This window comes from Dermochelys coriacea, chromosome 27 (assembly GCF_009764565.3).
Source record: "Dermochelys coriacea isolate rDerCor1 chromosome 27, rDerCor1.pri.v4, whole genome shotgun sequence".
Lineage (NCBI taxonomy): Eukaryota > Metazoa > Chordata > Testudines > Dermochelyidae > Dermochelys > Dermochelys coriacea.
Window position 1 is genome coordinate 13028627 of NC_050094.1, and position 21088 is coordinate 13049714.

General features: G+C 48.5%; 1 protein-coding gene across 2 annotated transcripts; it reads left to right on the top strand.

The window, feature by feature from the left end:
- Positions 1-1810: 1810 nt before the first annotated feature.
- On the top strand, positions 1811-20093 carry ORMDL3 (ORMDL sphingolipid biosynthesis regulator 3). 2 transcript variants are annotated; one of them, XM_038385246.2, is made up of 5 exons: positions 1891-1946; positions 9269-9521; positions 10533-10738; positions 12815-12966; positions 14607-20093. In XM_038385246.2, the coding sequence occupies exons 2-5, from the start codon at positions 9479-9481 to the stop codon at positions 14740-14742; spliced, it is 537 nt and encodes a 178-aa protein (XP_038241174.1). In that variant the 5' UTR covers positions 1891-1946; positions 9269-9478; the 3' UTR covers positions 14743-20093. The 2 variants fall into 2 exon arrangements, with proteins under 2 accessions (XP_038241175.1, XP_038241174.1); XM_038385247.2 differs by lacking the exon at positions 9269-9521 and having other exon boundaries at positions 1811-1946.
- The last annotated feature ends 995 nt before the right edge of the window (positions 20094-21088 follow it).

A 21088-nucleotide genomic window follows, 5' to 3' on the forward strand; every position in this document is an offset into this window, starting at 1 on the left:
ACATGAAAGAAGCCATGAGGCACTTTTCATAAGATCAAGAGTTTGCCCCAGTGTTCTTAAGCCAAATTTCCCTCCTCCCCGTTGTATATTTCTGCCAGTATCTGGAAGCTAGAAACTTGGACATTTTGGAAAGGCTGGTATCCTGGGCTAAGACTCAGGCAAGCTGGGTTCAGTTCTACCACTGACTCCTTGAGTGACATGGGCAAAGTCATCTAATCTCTCTGGCCCTCAATTTCCCCCTCTGTACAAAACAGGTAACTGTCCCTCCTTTGTCTGTATTGTCTAGTTAGACTGCAAGTTCTTTGTCTCTCACTATATATACGTACAGCACCTAGCACAATGGGGCCCTCATCTCAGCTGGGGCCTCTAAGTGCTACCATAATAATAACGATAATTTGGGGGAGAAAATAAGGACTGAAGTGAATGGGAGCAGGAGAGCCTTTTGGAGGAAAGTGGAGAGAAAAGGAGAGTGAGGCAGTCCCTGCACCAAAGAATTTCCAGTCTAAATAGACAAGTGGGAAACAGGAAAGAGACTTGCCCCCATGTCACTAGCACAGGCAAGAAGTGACCCAGATTTCCTGAAGCTCAGTCCACTTCGCTGTTCATAAGGTCATCTCACCTCTTTATTCAGCACAAAATCACACACTTATATCACAGTGCCTGCTTCTTCGCGATGCGTACTTCTTGCTGAAACACTGGACAAATAAGAAAAGGAGAACTTGTGGCACCTTAGAGACTAACAAATTTATTTGAGCATAAGCTTCCGTGAGCTACAGCTCACTTCATAGCTCACGAAAGCTTTATAGCTTTATAGCTCACAAAATCTTATGCTCAAATAAATTTGTTAGTCTCTAAGGTGCCACAAGTATTCCTTTTCTTTTTTGCAAATACAGACTAACACGGCTGCTACTCTGAAAACCGGACAAATAGAAGCTGGCCATGCAAACACTTACACAGGTGAATAACTTTACTTATCTGATTTCTCAGGGCCCTGTTCCTGAGATTGGATCCTCATGCCCACACAGAGCCCCATTTGATTTCAATTAGGCTCCATCTGGGAACAGGATCCACCCATGTTGTTTCCACTGCACGCTCCAGGCTAGCTCGTGGGAGTAAGATATGAAAGTTTGAAGGGGCTGAGCTCACTGAACATGTAAGCTTCTCAGGGCAGGGAAGGTTTTGCCACCGTCCCTTGCAAAGAGTGAAGCATGTGCTTAGCCCCATTGAATTCAGTGCGTTTACTCACACACAAAGTTTAAGAAAAAAGAAAAGGAGTACTTGTGGCACCTTAGAGACTAACAAATTTATTTGAGCATAAGCTTTCGTGAGCTACAGCTCACTTCATCGGATGCATTTAAAAGTTTAAGCACACCCTTATAGCCCCAATTCTGCAAACATGTATTCCCACACTTCACTTTACTACTACGCTGATTTGCAATGGGACTATTCATGGTTGGAAAGTGAAGCGTGTGGAGGATGGGGCCTGTAGTCTTTGCCAGCCTAAGCCCTTACCTGTGTGCACTGTGCAGCATCGGGCGCGCAGAGGATGGGCAGCAAACCATAACCGAGTAAAAGGCCAAGCCGGGGCTCCTGACAATTCATGAGAGAATCACAGGTGCTGCAAACAATAAAGAAGTCAGAGAATGCGAACCAATGCACAGAAATACAATAAAATGAACGAGCACATAAAACCATCTGCAGCGAGCTGGCAGGGAGCCGCCACCCCGCCCCGCGGCGGCTCTCAGGGGCCGTGGGACATGTGGGAGTCCCGAGCTCCCCAGGGGAACTACATTTCCCAGCGCGCCCCGCGGCCGCGGGGGGGTGCTGGGGAGGGCGGAGCTGCCAGCGGCTGCGGCTGTGTTGTCCGCGGCGGCGGCGGCGGGGAGCGGCGCTGGGCTGCGGGGAGAGGCCCGGGGCGCCGCGCCGAGAGCCGGCTGCGCAGCGCGGTGAGCACCGGGACTGGGGTCTGCAGGGGGGCGGAGATAGGGGTGCAGGCATTGAGGGGAGCAGAGACCTGTCGAGGGGCAGAGTTGGGGGGTGCAAGGCTTGGGGGCAGCCCCCGTGATAGGAGGGGCAAGGGGGCTAAGGGAGTGTCGGGGTGCTGGACTCTGGACGATGGAGGCGGAATCTGCTGTCCAGGGCCATGAGAGGTTGGGAAGCCAGCTGGGAGAGGGGTGCCTGCTTCCCCCTTGGGGGGAGTGGGGCTGGGAGCCCGCCAGGGCGGGTTGGCAATCTTCGGCGGGCATCTGGGGTTAGGCCCTTGGACCTTTTCTTAGCACTCTAGAGGGTATTAGTTCTGTCGAGCTGAGTTTTTTGGGGTGACCAGGACCTGGGGGATAGGACTGGTCGGGAGCTTTCAGGATGCCTGTATCCAAGCAGCACAAGAGGGGTCCCCAGGGGGGTATCATGGAAGGAAGGTCTCCAGGGAGAGGTGACTTGCTGGCTTGGCAGCCCTAGATTCTTGGCATCCACAGAGCAGATACAGTATAGAGAAGTTTCCCACAAATCCCCAGCCACATTCCCCCACCCCCAACTACTAACCTGCAGAGGCCCTTTGGTCCCTATGTGTGACAGCATCTTTTGGCTCTCCACTGAGGCTGCCATCTCCATTGTGATCTGGGCCTTTGTCCAAAGGCCCCATTGCGCTGCCAGTCTAAGATGGATTTGAACTGGTGACCTCGAGGTGAAAGATGCAGTGTCCCATTCCTCCTTTGTCCTCCCCTCACAGACTCTCACAAAGCCTCCAGGCTGAGCTGTCGGATAAAATCGAATTGTGCGACTAGAGCAAGGTGTCCGCTCCTGCAGCAGTTTCCTATAATACAATGTAGTGGAATGGGCTGGCACAGCTAGGAAGCAACAAGTCCCTAAGTTGCCACAAAGAGGCTAATCGTGGGAGGCATCTGGGGAAAGTGCAGACTGGAACAAATTCTGCTGTGCAAGCAGAGGTGGGGGGTGAAGCTGGAGCTGTGGGGGGAGCAGAAGCCTTCTGCAGTTCATAGGCAACGCAGCCTTCAATAGCCGCTGCCAAGAAGCCATGGGGTTTTGTGCGCAGCTGTGGGAAATCCCCAGCAGAGGCATGCTGTGTGGCTGGGACCTTTTCTTAGGGAGTCTGTAGGCTGAGAGAAGCTGGGGCATGGGTATGATGGGTTCATTTCTGGCTTGGGTATGTATTTCCCCTTCCTCCTGCATCCCAAGTAGTACTGGAGAGGCCTTAGGGCACACATCTCTCCAGGACAGCCTGCAATCTTCGCTTTACTTAGATTGCCACCTTTTTGGGGCAGTGACTAGTTTTATTCTGTGCTTGTACAGCCCCTAGCACCACAGGATCTGGGTTCTTGGCCATGCCTGGGGCTCCTAGGTGCTACCACCGTACAGATAAATAATACCATTCTGTAGCCATATTGCTATTTCCATGGGAAACCCAAGCAACTGGCAGTTTTGCTGTATGCTGTGGGAGCCCCTGTTGTTCCAAAGAGATAAGATCATTCTGCATTGAAAAGTCCCAGGTCCAAAAGTGATTCTGGGGCCCCATGACCATCCCTCGGGTGGCTCAGGGAATGGATGATCTGAGCAATACCAATCGTCTGGGAACTCCCATCGAAAGCTTGTGTGTGCAGTGTTTGCTTTGATAACAGCAAACTATGTTCAAATAACAGCAACCACAGATGGCTGCCAACCCCTTCTCCCCATATCACCCCACAGTCATAACTAGGATCGGAACATTCCTCCAATGCTCAGGATTGTTCAGATGATGTGTTCTGGAAATGGCACTTGGAAGCTGCAAATTATGGATCCAGATTTGATCCCGCTTGTATATTTTAGTTCAGGCCCTTTGCTCTAGTTAACAAGCTAAAGAGGGCACAGGTGGGAGACACTGACAGAAGCAGAACTAGTGTGAGAGGTTATATGTGGTCTGAGCATGGGACTGGGAGCTGGGAACCCTCTGGGTCCTTAGCCCAGCTCTGCCATTGATTGTTGAGTGGGTAGGAGTAAGTGACTTCTCCTCTCTGGGGAACTTTGGCATCATCTATAGAATGAGGCTGCTGATGCTTTGGGATGCTGTCAGGTGGGGATTGATTAGATAGTATCTATTACTGTAAATGTGTAGAGAGCTCTGTGCATCTGGGGTGTGATCAGTAGTTATCATTCCAGTCCCTCCTCCAAAAATCTGTAGACCCTGGTCATGCTACCCAATGGAACAGACTGACGGTCTGCACACACTCAGCTTGAGCAAATGTTGTGGCACTTGTGGGTCATGTACAAAACATCCCCATTCAAACCCTCTGGTTTTTTGCAACATAGCATTCCCTGAGCTCTTTGCGGATTAAGGCCGGAGCCTCATCTCATAGATGCTGGTGTAAACCCCAGATGATCCCATTGACTTCACAGGAGTCATTCTGGGTTTCCCCAGGATGGCTAGCGTTGGAATCTAGTGTGTTCTACTCCAACCTGTCTGGAAAGCACTTCATAGCACACCCCACACCTGATTTCCCCACGGCCTCACCCCTCCTCTAGTCACTCCTACCTGTGTAAAGTGAGTGTAAAAAGATCGTACCAAGTGCTAAGAAGTGAATGATGCAGCACAAATGATCTCTTGGGTTTTCAGTATCATCCTATCACCTAAATTATACTTGCCCTGGCACTAATCAGCTAATATAAAGTGCTTTGAAAATGAACATGATGGTGATGTAAAAGGACTTGTTAAATGCCTCCAGAGGTATAGAGTCCATCTGGCAGGGGATGGAGGTGCTGGTACATCTCGTGGCAAGTGGTGGGGCATAGCCCATTCCCATGTAAGACTGCAGCAAACAGGTGCTGTACACCTCAAACAATGTGGTAGGATGGTCCTCACCTTCCAGCTGATCCCATGGCTGGCAGGTGTGTTTGGAAGGGCTGCCCTTCGACTGGGGCGCTATTGAGAAGAGCAGGTTTTAGGAGACCACGTCCATCCCCATTAAGGAGGGTGAGGAAATTGCTAGGTCCCCAATGGCCAGCCATGCATATTGGAGGCATCATGCCCATCTGCCCAGCAAATGGCTCACTGCCTCATTGGCCCATTAACAGCCTGATCTCCCACATACCAGGTATTGTGTAATATGTTGGTTGTTTGTCATCTGTGTTGGTTCCAAAGGACCCTCCCTTTGGAGTCCTTGACCCAGTGTGGCTCAGTGTAGGATGGTGTAATTCCTGCTGGCTTCAGGCAGAGTCGCAGAGTTTAACTTGGCTCTCATTTAGAGTGCCATTTAAATATAACACAGGAAGGCAAGCAGCTGAATTATGGGCAAAATGTACAAGTGCTTATATACAAATGCTAGAAATCTCAATACTCTGATGGGTGAACTAGAGTGTCTGGCATTAAATGAGGATATTGATATAATAGGCATCATGGAAGCTTGGTGGAATGAGGATAATGATGGGACACGGTAATACCAGAGTGTAAAATATATAGGAATGACAGTGTAGGTTGTGGGTGGGGGAGTGGCATTATATGCTAAAAAAAAAACATAGATACGGTTCTTACATGAAACAGACTGTACCATAGAATCTCCGTAGACAGAAATTCCATGCTTGAATAAAAAGAATATAGCAGTAGGAATACACTACTGAACACCTGACCAGGATGGGGACAGTGATTGTGAAATGTTATGGGAAGTTAAAGAGGCTACAAAAGCAGAATAATAATGGGTTAGGAAAGGGACAGATAATAAGACAGTATCATAATGTTACTGTATAAATCAGGGGTGCCCCCACACCCTGAATGCTGTGAGCAGTTCTGGGCACCCCATCCCAAAAAGGATATGGTGGACCTGGAAAAGGTTCAGAGAAGAGCAACACAGATATTCAAGGATATGGATGGAACAGCTTCCATACAAGGAGAGACTAAAAAACTTAGGGCTGGTCAGCTTAGAAAAGAGACAACTAAGGGCCAATATGGTAGAGGCCATGATGTGGAAAAAGTTAATAGAAAAGTGTTACTTATCCTTTTCCCATAATACAAAAACCAGGGGCCACCCGCTGAAATTAATAGGTGGCAGGATTAATACAAACAAGGAAGTACTTATTCACATAGCAATTGCCATGGGATGTTGTGAAGGCCAAGACTATAACAGGGTTCAAAAAAGAACGAGATAAGTTCATGGAGGATAGGTCTATCAACAGCTATTAGCCAAGATAGTCAGGGATGCAACCACTTAGTCAGGGCAACTCTAAACCTCTGACTGCCAGAAGCCGAGAGGGGAGGACAAGGGTGGATCACTCCAACTGCCCTGTTCTGTACACTCCCCTGAAGCCCTGGCATTGGCCACTGTCAGAGACAGGATACTGGGCCCTAGCCCATGGACCATGGTCTGACCCAGTATGGCTGTTCTTATGTTCTTCTTGGGAGTCGCTTCTCTGCCCTCTGGGATGAGCTCTGCTCTTCCCCAGCACAAACCTGTGTCTCCTTTCAGCTGAATGTTTGGTTTGGGCCAGAGCTGCATCTGATCCTGTGTGGTGAAGAGAATTCATGACCCCAGCGCTTTCTAGGATGTGGGGACCACAGACAATAGCTCAGACTCTGTATGGCACCCCAGATCTTACTGCTGCCTTTTTCGCGTGTGATCTGTGGGCCGAGCAGGGTCCATGGGGGATAGTTGGGGGAGTTGTGAATTGAGGTTGAGTGGCATTGCAAAGCATGTGGTGGGAGCCCAGGGCTGGCATAACAGGGGCTGCGGGTCGGGATTGAGGAGCATTGGGACGGCTGGGTGTGCTGGGAGCCCAGGACTGGAAGAGCTGTGGTGGTCCGGATGCTGGACTGGAACAGAGCAAGTAGAAGGCTCCATAGATTCGTCTGTCACAGAGATGGGTCTAGCTTCTACAACTACTTGGACTTTTCTCCCCCTTGGGTGGATGCTCTCCAGCATTGCAACAATCCCAACCTTCACACTCAGCCTGGCAAAACATTAAAGTCTTTCCATCCCTGAGAAACAGTTGCACTGCTGGGAAATTGGAGCTTAGCAGCCATCTGCTTCAGAAGGGGGGAGGGGGCTGGCGCAAAGTTTCCATCACTTTTCTCATGTGCTTTGTTTTTCCGGTAGGTGAACAAATCCCATCTGTAAAGCTAAGAAGCTGTGTTGTGGGGGAAGGGGCCGTTGGCTTTGGTTGGTTAGCAGCTCTTAAGCAACCTTTGAAATAAGCCGCAGAGGCGTGGAGAGAGTGGGTCTAGGGATGACTTCTGTACAAGAGATGTAACTATCGATCCAGGAACAGGGGTGTCCTGGACAAAAGGGGTGACAGGGTTTTTTAGGCAGAAGAGAGAATTTGAAATGGAATCTGCAATATTTTTCTGATATTTCTCAGTGGCTGACATCCTTGGTGGGCTGTGATCCCTATGGTGTCCACATGAGGTCGATTTAAACCGAGGCTAATCCACATTTTACAAATGGGAAACTGAGGCACAAAAAGGAGACGGGCCTAAATTTCAAAAGTGCCTTCTTAGTTTGCAACTGGCCTGATTTTTCATTGGGGCTGAGTTGAATTTTCAGCCCTCTCTAAAAATCAAGCCAGAATGTCCTCAAGCTGGACATCCAGAATACTGAAGCAGCTGATATTCAACATGTCATTTGCCTGAAGCGCACGATTCTAAGGTCTGTAGGAGTCTGCCCGTTGACTCCAATGGTCTGTAGATTGGGCCCTACTTAACCTGCCCAAGGCTGAAGATGGAGTTAGTGTCTGAGCTATGATTGGAATTCACGAGTTCCTGCCTCCTAGCCCCCTGCTCAGATCATACTCTGTCTCCCACTAGAATATCAATGGCTGGCCCCTCACAGGGAATGATCTGTGATCCAGGGAAGTGGTGATGAGAAGCTGAGCAATTAGCAGATTTGGGGTGTCCTGTCTGCAGGCAGCAGAGCCTGTCCAAAGTCCTCTCCAAGCATAACCACTTGTCGGCCTGTGGTGTTGAGGTTTCTAAGTGGCAGAGAAATGGTGTGTCTGTCGGATTGCAGCCCTGCCTCATGCTGGATGTCTGATGCTGAGCAGCATCCACGGGTGACTACAGGAGGCCTGAGGACACCACACGGCCAACAGCGGTTGCAGGAGGGAGAGTGTTTGTTCTGTAGAATAACCCTTGTCAGGGACAATAAAAAGGATAGAGCTGCAGCCTGCAGAATAACCAGGCCCAGGATTCTGTGCAAGGAACATCTGGCTGCTGTGTAGAGAACACAACAAGAGGTCTGGCTGCAAAACTGCCTCCCACACAATGCGGGCATGTGAGAGCTGGAGAACAGCAGCAAATTGGTCTCCTGGCAATGGGAGCTAAACCAGCAACAGCACTAGAAACTTACCAGGAAGGGGGAGCTTGGCTTATCTAGGCCTTTTTATTTCTGCATCTGCACTTTGGTAGCTACTCAACTTTGAATGAAAAAGTTGTATGCTCCTACTAATGCAGAAATTTGTCAACTTTTTGAAAAATCTGCCAAAAAGCAACAAAGCAGCTTTGGAATAAAGCTTGACAAAATATATAGAAATTCGTTTTAAGACGTGCCCAGGGACAGGCAAACATTTCCAAAATTTGGTCCTGACCTTGCATACACCCTTAATATAATGCATGCAACGAGTCTAATTATCTAGTCTGACCCCCTGTATAGCACAGCCCTGAAACGCCCTCCCAGTGATTCCTGCATTGAGCCCAGGAAGTGGTGGTGGAGGAGCTGAAGAGAGTCTCTTAGCAAGGCTTCAAGTGATGGAGAATACACCCACTGCTCTGTTGAAGGTGTGCTGGCACGTTGGTACTTGGCACCTATGAGAGATGGATGGTGATGAGGTTCCTTGCTTCAGTCCCACAAAGGTCTGAGCTAGGGTGACCAGACAGCAAGTGTAAAAAGCAGGACTGGGGGTTGGGAGTAATAGGCACCTATATAAGAAAAAGCCTCAAATATCAGGACTGTCCCTATAAAATCGGGACATCTGGTCACTCTAGCTGAGCCTGAAAATACTTGCTTCCTTGGCTTAGCAGTGACCTCATTGCTCAGTACCACAAGTTATCCCACTGCCTGGGAGCAATATGCTCGCAGGATTGGGCCCATCATTAGTACCTTTTGGCTGTCTCTGGAATCTGAGTTTTTTGGTTGTGATCTCGCTCTGACTGAGTGACATCACAATCTGCCTTCCGATTGGATCCAGCTTTGGAGTGTACCGGCTGGACAGCAACTGGCTGAGATCTGATGTGGCGTGGGTGAAAGGCCTCATTTCCTGTTCGCTTTGTGATGGTGGTTTTTTATCCCTGTAGGCCGGTAGCAGCGTTCGAACCTTGGCCACAGATAGGTCTGTCCAGCTCCATTCTGCTCCCGCTGCTTGTGTGTTTCATCATCAGATGAAAGTTCAGCCAGCGTGCTCTGTATTGACTCCTGTGATTGACTCCTTGCTTTTGAACCTGTTTCATTATGCCGGCGAATGAGTGCAGCAGCCCTAGGCCCTGAGATTTTACGGATTGCTGCGTATGGCACCAAATCCAACCTCTGACAATCTTCTCCTTTCCAGTAGTGAGTCTCTCTTTCTGGACTTATTGGAATTGTTTTGAAAATGCTTCTTTCCCTGCTGCTCCTGGGGTCTGCACATCCTACCCCATGGCAGGGTGGGAGCCTTCTCCTGTAAGGCACCCAGTGGTGAAGTGACCTCCCTGCATCGTTACCTCACCATTGCTTTCCTAACCTCGCTGTCAAAGGATCTCTCTCCGTCCTCTGCTGGAGCTCTTCATTTCTCCTGCCCGTTGCTGCAATGATCTCTGCAAAGTCTTTAATTGGGAGACTTTTTTTTTAACTGCTTACAAAACAAGAGCCCAGTTCTGTGATGTGGGTCAGTGTGGGGAGGTTCCTGCAGCCACACAGAATCCTATGGCAGTCAGTGAGGCTAATCTAGGTGTAAGGTTACACACACCTAAGACTTTGCAGAATCGGGGCTGAAATTTTTCTTAGGCTTAGATCCTGCAAACACTTCAGCATGTGGGTAACTATGCTCCAGATTTTGCAGGACCAGAGTCTTAATGTGTCCTGCGAAAGAAAATTTGGTCCATGTTATGCTGTGAAATTACCCATTTGGCTCTTCACAGGCAGTCACAGGACTGAAATCATCCATGTGCCCTGGTTCCACAAGAATATACCACTAGAGTTATAAATACCCCAGTGTAGAGATGCTTCCCATTTCCCTGGCACCTTCCACCTGAATCTCAAACTTGAGTGGATTTAGCTTGCACACAAGAGTATCGTCTCTATTTTACAACTAGGGTAACTGAGGCAGAGGGCAGTGAAGTGACTTGCCCAAGGTTTATGGTGAGAGGGTGGCAGTGTCTGAGACAGAATCCGGTAGTCCTGACTTCCTGTTGGGTGCTTTATCTGCAAGACAACGCTCCATGCTGGGCTGGTTTTGAATGAATAGCAGGGACAGGGAAGGATGGGGCCATTGCATGGAGGGTTCTGGTTAGCTTCTAGCTTAGTGGAGTGGCAAGAGTCTGCTGCTTCCTTGCACTGACCTGCTTCTTGCTCTTCTTGGTTCAGTTCAGGACTGCCTATCTGACACACGAGCCAGCATGAACGTGGGGACGGCTCACAGCGAGGTGAACCCCAACACCCGTGTCATGAACAGCCGGGGCATCTGGCTCTCTTATGTGCTGGGGATTGGCCTGCTGCATGTGGTCCTCCTCAGCATCCCCTTCTTCAGTGTTCCTGTGGTTTGGACTCTCACCAACATCATCCACAACATGGTAAGGGGGCACCACAGCTAACTGGCCCCATGGGGAACCCCCAGTTGGGCTCGTTGGTCACATAGGTGGTTAGCCCTTCAGGGGATACTCCTGAGGGATCCTACAGTGAAATCAGACCCCAAGTCCTGAGTTCCTACGAGTGTGTGGGTTAGAGTCCGGCTGCTTGAGCACCCACATCCGAGTCTCAGCCCCCTTTCACCTTGAGGTCGTGGGTTCAAATCCAGCCCGGGTGCTAACAAGCAAACATTTGGTGTTCAGTGTCCTCTGCGTGAATTGATTTTGGGTCTCAGTCTAGCTCCCATCCAGACAAGTGTCCGTATCACCAAAGCCACCCCAACAGGCCCCCGCAGGAGCGGGAATAGGCTGTGGGGTGTAAACTACTGTCTGGCCCTCGGACGCATGGCAGAGCAGTGCAAGGTGGGGGAACCTTGTGTGACAACTGTCCTCTTGGCTGACACAGAGGGTTGAACCTGCAACCTCCCGGGTGAGTCCCTACAGCTTGAGCTAAAGGATCAAGGACTAGGAGCTATGACAACCTCACATCCTCTGAGGGTCAGGCCCAGAGGGGGACCTGCTGCCCAGGAATCCTCTGGTGTTACTGGCAACAAAGGGAGAGGCAGGAAGGGCAAGGTGGGTTTTTGCACCCAGGGTGGAGGGTTTATAAAAATCAGCTGCTGACTTGTAGCTGGGATGAGCCCAGGTGAGAGGACTGGGGTGCAAATCCGAGGGATGGGGTGGGGAGTTGTTTGGCCATTTGTCTGAGACTAATGATACTGTATCTGGAGCAAGTGCATAATGTGAACGGGGTGTTACTGACTCGAGTGTATCACAGAAATGAAACAGTCAGTTTTCCTCAAGGGTGTGGGCTCGTGGGGGAGGTTTCAGGGGAGGATTTGGGGGTGCGGGTGAGTGGACACACTGCTGCCCCCTGCTGGGATAAGACACAACGGCAGCCATTCAGCAGAACCTTTTCCTCTGGGGCTGAAAAAAACGCCATGTGCTTTTCGCTGATGGTATATTCTCCCCCTCCTGACCCCCCTCGTTTTGGTCTGCATGTCTCCCTGAGATCAGGCCGTGGCTCCATGCAGCAGCTTGCTCCTGATTTCCAGATCAGAGAAACCCAGATGTTAGCACAGACACAGCAGCTGGTCTATTTGTGCCCTTTGATTAAAGTGACTCTCGGCCTGAGATTAATCAGAGATCAGGAATTGATTCCCTCGCAGGGCCCCTGACGCCCCAGTCCATAAAAACCATCCAGATCTCTAGCAATCGGCAGCTGGAGCTCAGAGCAAAAGGGCTGAGATCAGCACTGATGCGCTCTGCTCTTGTGCCAATCAGACCTCCTTGCCTTGGCCTCTGTCCAGTTTAGGGTGGTGAGTCTTTGGAGCAGGAGGCTTTTAAAGGGCCAGCAGCACTTGTTCATAAACAACAATGCCAACAGATTTGTCATTGGCTTATCCAAGGATTTGTTGCTGGTGTGTAACTGGAGTGAGTGTCAGTGGAATCTTTCCAGGAGATTGCTTAAAGTCCGGTTACAATAATACTCGGCTTTTCTCTAGTGTCTCTCACCGGTAGAGCTCACAGTTCTTTACACAGGAGGTTGGTGTCATTATCTCCATTTTACAGATGGGAAACTGAGGCACTGAGAGATTGACTTGCCCAAGGACAGGGCTGGAAATAGAAGCCAGGGTTCCTGAGTGCCCAGTGCAGTGTTCAGTCCACTGATGCCAGGGATCTGAATTTCCTAATGTGACTGTCACCGTCTTGGCCAGTGCACCAGGGAGCTCCAGAGTTAGAAGCAGGAGCTGCTACAGCTTGAGCTCAAGAGCCCAGGCTTCCTAGCTGGGCTGTAACTGGCTCATATCCTGTGGGACCCTAATTGCCAATGCCCAAAAAAAAAAAAAAAAATCTCATCAGATGACAACAGCTCCCCCTAGTGACACAGCCCTGGCTTGCAGCTTGCAAGTGTAAGAGCTTTCCTAGTGATGAGTTGTTGTCTGGAGAGATTCATTTGAACTTAGCCACCTGGTCTCAGAGGGCTACACAAATTTTATCTTCTGCTCATGTTTGCTACAGAGTATGTACATCTTCCTGCACACGGTGAAAGGAACGCCCTTTGAGACTCCAGACCAGGGGAAAGCCCGGTTGCTCACGCACTGGGAGCAGATGGACTATGGGGTGCAGTTCACGGCATCGCGCAAGTTCCTGACCATCACGCCCATCGTGTTGTGAGTACTTCGGGCTGGCTGGTGGGTCACAGCGGCACCCTGTCGAACTAAGCTAAAGCCCTCCATTGTCCTCCAAAAAAAAATGCTTGCTCAGTGGCCTAAAAGCAGATCCACATATGTTGAAATAACAAATTTATTCACAGTATCCGTAGCCCACTTGTATCTGTGCTGCTGTCCACCACTCATGGCGTAGGTGTCTTGGGGATCTGCTTTGAGCTTGTGTCACGGTGCTTTTCAGCCTAGGTCAGGCCAATAAAAAGCACTGATAGAAAGAGACCAGTGCAGCCCTGATGCACTTCAAAGGTCCACTATCTCACAAGTCACCAGGGCTGGAAGTGATTAACATTATTCTTCTTAACATTAATATTAACATTATTTATGTGTATTATGGTAGCAGCTAGGAGCCCCAGTCACAGACCCAGGACCCCATTGTGCCAGGTACTGTACAGATACAGATACAGAACAAAAAGACTGTCTCTGTTCCCCCCGCCCCGCCCCCAAGTGAACAATCTACATATAAGACAAGAGACAAGTGGATGCTCTAGGGATGGTTTGGGGCAAGCTCTATGAGACCGTATGGACCAGCACGACAGGCAGTAGTTTCAGCCCACCAGCAGCCTGACTGTTGTCAAGTTACACTCGCTCACTGACCCCACCGCTGAATCTAGCCCCCAGACCAGAGGTATTGGATTTGGCCTCATGACAGAAGGGATTTGGTGGGGGACAATGAGATGGCCTTGTGGATTTTTATGGGGAATTCCTTCCCAGCACAAGGGGCAGCAAGGAGAAGCATGAAGGTGCTTGTCTGAAAATCTAACAGATGGGCAGTGAGGGCTGGCACCCTGGCTTTACTGAAGGCAGGTGCCAACCTCTCAGGAGGGAATGAGAGAGAAGTAGGGTGGGAGAGGCTGTAAGGGGCTCTGAAAGCGAAGACAATTAGTTTGTGTTTAATGTGATGGAGAAATTCTTTAGAGCATCCAAAGTCTGCAGAGTCCCAGTGGAGTGAAGTGTTGGAGTCTGGATCAGACTGTAAAATCACATCAACAAGGGGAACATCTTGCTTTTCACCGCTCTCTTTCCCCCTCGCTCCCCTGCCACCCACATTTCAGTTCTGACTGATGTAATCGCTGCTGGGAAATGTTGTTTTCTAGCCATCTACAGTGCAAGGAGTGGAGGGTAGGCTCCATCACATCGACTGAAGATATTTCTGAAGGGCCAGTCTCTGCCGCGTCCGTTGCTGAAAGCATACGCTAGCTATTGGTGCAAAGATGCTCAGCTGTTTAAAGTCTTTTGGGACCAGAGCTCATGGCCAGAAGAGGAGAGAGATTGAGATCCCCCAGTGTGAGACTAAATCCACTTTGGAATCGGGGCTCACTAGCTGCTAGAAACCAGATCCTTGTTTATTTTAGCTGACCCAGCTTTGCTGTGTTGGGCTAATCTGAAGCCCTGCCTCTCTGCCCTGAGCTGGTGGCTAGATTCAGAGGTGGGGTCGGCTAGTGGGTGCAGTATGGGTTGTAGCAGGAAAAGCAGTCAATGAGTCACTTGTAACCAATATCTCTCCTGAGATCATCACTGGCCCCGGAGAGTGATGGAAGCTGTGGGTAGCTATGATTCAACTTCCGCTTCTCTCTCTCCCCTAGGTATTTCCTCACCAGTTTCTACACAAAATATGACCGGATACACTTCATAATCAACACCATCTCCCTGATGAGCGTCTTGATCCCCAAGCTGCCCCAGCTCCATGGAGTCCGGATCTTTGGGATCAACAAGTACTGAGCCCCCTGGATGCAGTGAGCAGAAGTAGAAGGGGAAATCCGGTCTTCTTAGTCCTCCCTTCCCCCCAAACCGGGATATAATTTCACAGCGGCTCTTTAAATGCAGTATCCAATAGACGTGTATACCGCATGCAGGATCCTCAAGCCCAATAAATCTAAGCAAACTCTGGAGTAGCAGAATCCTGAGTAGAGTTTAGCTTGGAGCCAGGAGACTGGGGGGGTGGACTTCTTGTGCTCCTGTATCACGAGTAGATGCAGATAGACTGAGATGTCGAGGTACAAATAGGTCAGTCTCTGGGGAGACTCCCATCCAGAGGCCAATACACTGAATGGAGAGAGAGCTTTAAGAACTACTAGTTATTACTATGGCAAATGCACTTTAAAATACATTGGCCCTTTTTGAGGTTAGATGCACTCACGAAGGGCTACGTGGGGAAATTAAACGGGGACATGGCCAGATTTCCCAGGTGTGAAAAACTAGTTGGCCACTTTAATTTTGGGAGCTGGATTTTATTCTTAAACCTCTCTCCTCCCGCTGGGGGAGGGAATCATTTTTTCTAATGAGAAAACAGGAAGGAGCGACTTGGCATTTCTTGCAGAGCTTTCCCGTTTTCCACGGTACAGTTTGTATGATTCAGGGGGAAGGAATTGGAGTCCAAGTCCAAGTTGTTTCTGTTAATTTAAACTATAACCAATGTCTGTCTTTGTTTAAAGCGGAAGTGGTTATATTTTAAAGAGTGTGTGATGGGGTGGAGGGGGAATGTTCTCCCCCATCATATGCAGCCCCGCAGTGTTACCCTTAATCCTACTGCCACCTAGGGCTAAGAGGTGTGATGGTGCTGCTTGTTAGTTGTGTGATTAAAAATGTTAACACTGCCCATCAGAGTGATCTGAGTCACCTGACGTGGAGATCGGGGAGAGGGAAAGGCTGATTGACAGGTTTGCTCTAGGTGAAGGATGGATTGTCGTCAGGCACAGTAATGGGGGGCAGGTACAGACAGAGAGGTGACTGTGATTGATTTAAATGGGTCTCGGTCTTCCACTCCCTTTGCCCAGGACTCCAGTGTCTAGATCTAGATCAGTGGCATTTGCCAAATACCAGTGGTGGGCACATCTCAACATATGACAGCCCATGCAGAAAACTGCTCTCGGACTTCTGGTTGGGCCTGATGACCTGTCAGCAGCAGACTATGGGCCACAAGCGAGGTTAAAGGAGCTGTAGAACAGGAATATTGTAATGGTGCCACGTTGCTAAGTGAAGGCAGGAACAGACGGCAAATGTTGCTGGCCAGCAAGAGGGCAATGGATCTGACTGATCATTGAAGCATTTATCTGATCAGTGGCATAGAAAATCCGAGATGCGCAGTCTGTCGTATCCTCAGAGCATGGCTGCAGAAGGCTACCCACCTCTCCGGGTCTGGACAGTGAAGGTGTTTGGCACCTTCAGGAAGACAACCAACTCTTGCTTTGCTGCCACCTTCATTATCCAGATTTGTTGTTCTTGTTTAAATCCAAAGCCCTGCTGTTCTGCCCCTGAACTGGTGGCTAGATCCAGAGGTGGGGTACGGCACATGTCAGTTAGTGGGTGGAACTTGCAGCCCAAGAGAGTGAGGGGCAATGGGGCGTTGCAGCGGGAAGTTAAACCACAAAGGGAGCTGACTAACCAACCTTCTGTTTCTAACTGTTTTGATTTTGTTTATGCATCATGAGCTTACTTCAGGATGCTCAGTGGAGCGATCCCGTTTTCTGCTTCCTGCATTGATGTGTGGGAGGGAACCCTACCTAATAAAGCATGTGTGTGTTTCTACTAAGTGGCTGTTAACAGATGAGCTAGTTATCCACAGAGTCAGGAGCTGGTTTGGAGGACAAGGTGGGATTTTTAATTTAATTATAGTCTGCAGTAGAAATGCAATAATCCCAGTGTGGAAAGAGATTGTTGAATAAAGTTTTGATAATTACTGTTTGGGGTAAATGAGAGGCTTGTAATTAGTAGACGGGGAGGGGGCATTTCCAATGTAACAAGGAGGTTTGGATAACCGAGGATGAAGCATAGTTGCAATACTGAATCTCCCCCTCGCCCTCTCCCCCTCCAAAAAAATTTGCCAGCTAGAGCAAAGGGTTAGCAACAGAATTGGCCCCTAGTGGCTGGAGTAGCTGTCCACTCTTTGTAATCGTAGGATTTTCTAGAGGGTCAATATGCTGGTTGAAATATGCCTTTGTTTATATTTTTCACGATACCCTTGTACATTCATGAAGGTGATTTTTTTGTTGTTGGTGGCGGTGTTTTGATTGTCTGGAGTTTTCTGACAGTGTAAACATTTTAAAGAAGACATTTTAGTTTCTGCATTAGGCAGATGTAGCTTTGGAACTGAGCAGGTAGTACAGTGGATACTATTGATAAAGTTTAGACCTGATCTAATGGTCCAAGCACAGGACTGGGAGACAGAAATTCCCAAATTTGAATCTCAGCCCTTGTACTGACTCCTCACCTGCCTTTGGGTGAACTGCTTAACCTCTCTGCCCCAGGTTCATCATTTGTACCCCGCAGAAGGGGAAGAAATAATCAACCTACCTCACAGGGCTGTTGAGGCTTATTTAGCCATTGTCTCTTAAGCGCTTCAAAGAGGGGAATGCTACTATAAGTATTAGTGAAAAGGAAGATGGTGAGAAGAATTAGCTGATGGCGGAGATGGAGAGAACCTGCTTTGGGTTCTTGAAAAAAGGAGCCTGTCAAATGCAGAAGGTTAATCTATTAATACAGGGCTCTTCCCCCCCCCCCCCCAATCTCTGACGTGGTTGGGAGTGGATTGTTGCTTTGGTTAATGTACTGTATACCCCAGAGCTAGTGCCCTTTTCAAGCTACTAGCCGGTGACTTCTGGGGAAAATAGTTTTAGGCAAGTGCTATTTTCTGGTGAGAATGTCTGAGTGGATTCAGAAATGAACATTGTAGATACATGCCTCAGATGGCAACGGTGAGACTGCAGGCTTCCGCTCTGCAGTGACAGTACCTTCGCACAGGCTGCTGGGGTGATGTGCCTAGTCTAAGGTGCACACTGCTGGACAAATTCAGAGGTCTGGCAGGTCACAGAATTACAATGCTGATGCTGAACTTTCTCCAGTGAAAGAGACTGAACACACGGCGTCATGTTAATCTAGCTTTAGGGACAAATAGAAACCTAACTGGAAACAAAATAATTACTTTAAAGGTGGGAATCTTGACCCAGAGAAGTGGGGCAGGAATCACTTTATCCTTGTGTTTTGCAAAAAACCCACCATAAATAGTCTTTTTTTTTCCTTTATTTGCTTAAAACTATTATTCCCAGATACATGTAGGTTCTGCCTTCTCTCTCTCCCTCCCCCCCCCCCCCCGTACATGTAAACTATGCAAAACTGGAGTGATTTTGTAGCAGAAATGTAAGCAGATGCTAGGCACCAGGCCTTTGGCCGCTGTGGAGTGGTGAAGCTTGGCAGATCTATATCAGGTCTGGACCTGCACTGTTTGTGGGTTCAGTGATACTGGTCATGTGCAATCAGTTCTGTTAAATTAATGATGAAATGTAAAGCTACTGAAAATAAAATCATGATCTCTTCAGTGGGACAGTTTAAAACCCGGAGTGTACGTTTTCCTCAACGGGTTTACGAAGATGTGATATTCATAGGCAAGTCTAATGATTTCTCTTTTATGAGCATTTCAGTGAAAACCATTTCCGTGAAGCACTTCAGCATGTACTTAAGACACAGAAGTCAACAGAATTTAAGCACACGCTTAAGTGTTGTGCTGAATCAGGGCCTTACTTGGCTCAAGTGAGAGGGGAATCAGGCCCTAAGACTTAACCGAAATCCCTTTTAAACTGTTAACTTTTAAAAAGAGCGATGCATAATTATGTCAGAGATCTGTTCCCCCTCCGTGTGCAGGGGGAGCTTCCATTACAGTATCACTCAGAAGGGGGAGTCTGAGTGTGCAGTGACAGGGAACAGCCCCCTTCACTGGGCACTCATAGGTGATCTGGGAGACTAAGCAAGGAAACGCTAATCCAGACATTACCGAACAAACCACACTGTAGACTTCCTGAAACTTTGCATTGAAACCACTTTTATAAAACGGGCGGGTGTGAAATGGGCCAGACATGGCAGCTCTGAATCAGAAGACAAATGATGAAGGCCCACTCAGGCTATGGAGAGTTGGAGAAAATGGCACACACACCAAGGAAGCTCCTCGGGGATAAAAACCAGCTTTGGGGAGAAGAGGGATTGCGTGCACCCCAGGGTGGGGAAGTTTGCAGGAATTTAGAGAGTCTTGAGCATTTAAATATGGCTGCAGCCAAGTGTGGTGGTCCCAGAGTGGAATTCAGCCCTTGTGTAAAGCACCTAAGTGAGTTAGACCCTTGACTCCCCTTGACTTTCAATGGGATTTAGGTGCCTAAATCACTTAGGCCCTTGGGAAAATCTTCCCTCAGGCCTTGTGCTGGCTCCCTGCATAGTGGTAGGTGTGAATTTCAGTAAAGCCAATGCTTTTCAATGTAGTTTTGTCTGTTGCGGATACAGAGAAGCAATAAAGAAACGAGGGGGGTTTAAAATCTATAATAATAGACCAGTTCACAGACATTGGCCTGACTCAAGTCTTTCGCGTTGCCTGCTCTTCTTGCTGCTGTTGCTGTGAAGCCTTTTTCATCCGCCATTGAGAGAACTGTGCACTTGTCCATACAGCACAGAAAGGACATCTTCCCGCTTGGAGAAGATACAGAACAACAGCTTGGCGTTGCTGAGTGAAGGCCCCAGTCTCGCAATTGGATTCCAACAGCTGGATCTTTAACCTGATGCTATACAGCCCTTCCACATGGTCCAAGTGCAAGATTGGAGCCTTCTCCTCCCCCCACCCCCCGAGATTTAAGGCTGTTTAGTCAATGAGGATTTATTTAAAGCAGCAGCAGCAGTTTAAAAATAACTTAAATATTAGAAGAACGGTACTGGTCCTCAAAGAGAGGACAACAGCTGGGTCACTGTAGGCAGTAGCACACAGTCAGAATCTCATATTGCATATTATATGATTTTCTTTAATAGCAGTGAGATATATTGCTTGATTTACCATCGTGCATAATATATATATATATTTTTAAGTGTATGCACATAATACACTCTTTGGATCAATTTCAGTGAGCTAAATCCATTTTGTATGGAACATTCTTGCATTGTACATAGTTTTGTTGGTTTTTTTCCAGTTCCCTCTCATTTTGGGGTATACAAAAAAGTTTCATCTAGAGGAACTTTCTAAGACAAAGTGTGAATATTATTTTTATTACTCCTTTGTACAGTATTCTAAGAGAAACTAATAAAGGTCAGTATTCATGTAACAACCTGTGTGGGCTCTTTACATTTGATACGTATGTGAAGCGATTTCATTTTAATCGCAAACTATACTGCCAAGAGTGGGGAAAAACAGTAAATGGCAAATGAGTATCAGATAGCAAACCTATGCTGGTAACTTAATCTGGCTTTTCCTATCCCCTAGCAGATAAAGGCATAACAAGATCCAAGAGCTGGAGGTTGAGGTATGCAAAGTGCAAACTGGAAATAAGATGCATATTTTTAGTAGTGAGGATAATCAGTTGTTGCAACAGATCCATGAGCGATCAGATGGATTCTCCATCACTTGGAGTTGTCAAATGGAAAGTGGTTGTCTTTTAAAAGATGTCTTCATTCAATCACCACTTGTTGGGCTGGAGGCAGGAATTGCTGGGAGAGATTCTCAGGCCTGCGCTATGCCAGATTAGATGGTCAGAATGGGCCCTTTGGCCATAAAAATCTAGGCAACTGGAGGCTGTTACCACCCCAGGCCCACATAGAAGGAGCAGAAATGTATAAAGTCTTGGTTGGGATAATCATCTGATCTTCAGTTTGAAAATCAGTAGGTGAGTTTGTTGGTTTCCGGCTGATTCACAGACTGGGAAGATGCTTACGGACACTCAGCTCAACTCCTTACCTGCAAAAGCAACCCCCAGCCCCCAATAAAGCTGGACCTCCACCCTCTGCTCCCAGGCCGTGTTCAACTTGCCCTCTCAGGAAAGGCCTGGAAGCAGCGATAAGCCTGTTGCAGCAGGGCCTGAGTGCTGGCAAATCCAGGCTGTGGCAGGCCATGGAGGAGCATGGATTCCAGGGTCACTGACAATATCCTGCTGCCAGCTCGCTCCCAGTTTAACTGGGGAGGGAGGGCAAATTCAAGGGTCCCAGCTGCAGTTGTATCATGTGGCAGCAGAAGGGGGCGGTCCTGAGAGAAGTCCCCCAAAAGTTCCAAAACTAAACATGGCCCTGCACATACTTCTCTCCCTGGGGCGAGGGTGAGAGAACA

What these genes read in the sequence shown, in the direction of transcription:
- ORMDL3 (XM_038385246.2), top strand. Translation starts at nt 9,479, where the DNA reads ATGGCACCAAATCCAACCTCTGACAATCTTCTCCTTTCCAGTA. An exon ending in CCAACATCATCCACAACATG is followed by an intron (nt 10,739 to 12,814) that starts GTAAGGGGGCAC and finishes TGTTTGCTACAG; the next exon opens with AGTATGTACATCTTCCTGCA. An exon ending in ACCATCACGCCCATCGTGTT is followed by an intron (nt 12,967 to 14,606) that starts GTGAGTACTTCG and finishes TCTCTCCCCTAG; the next exon opens with GTATTTCCTCACCAGTTTCT.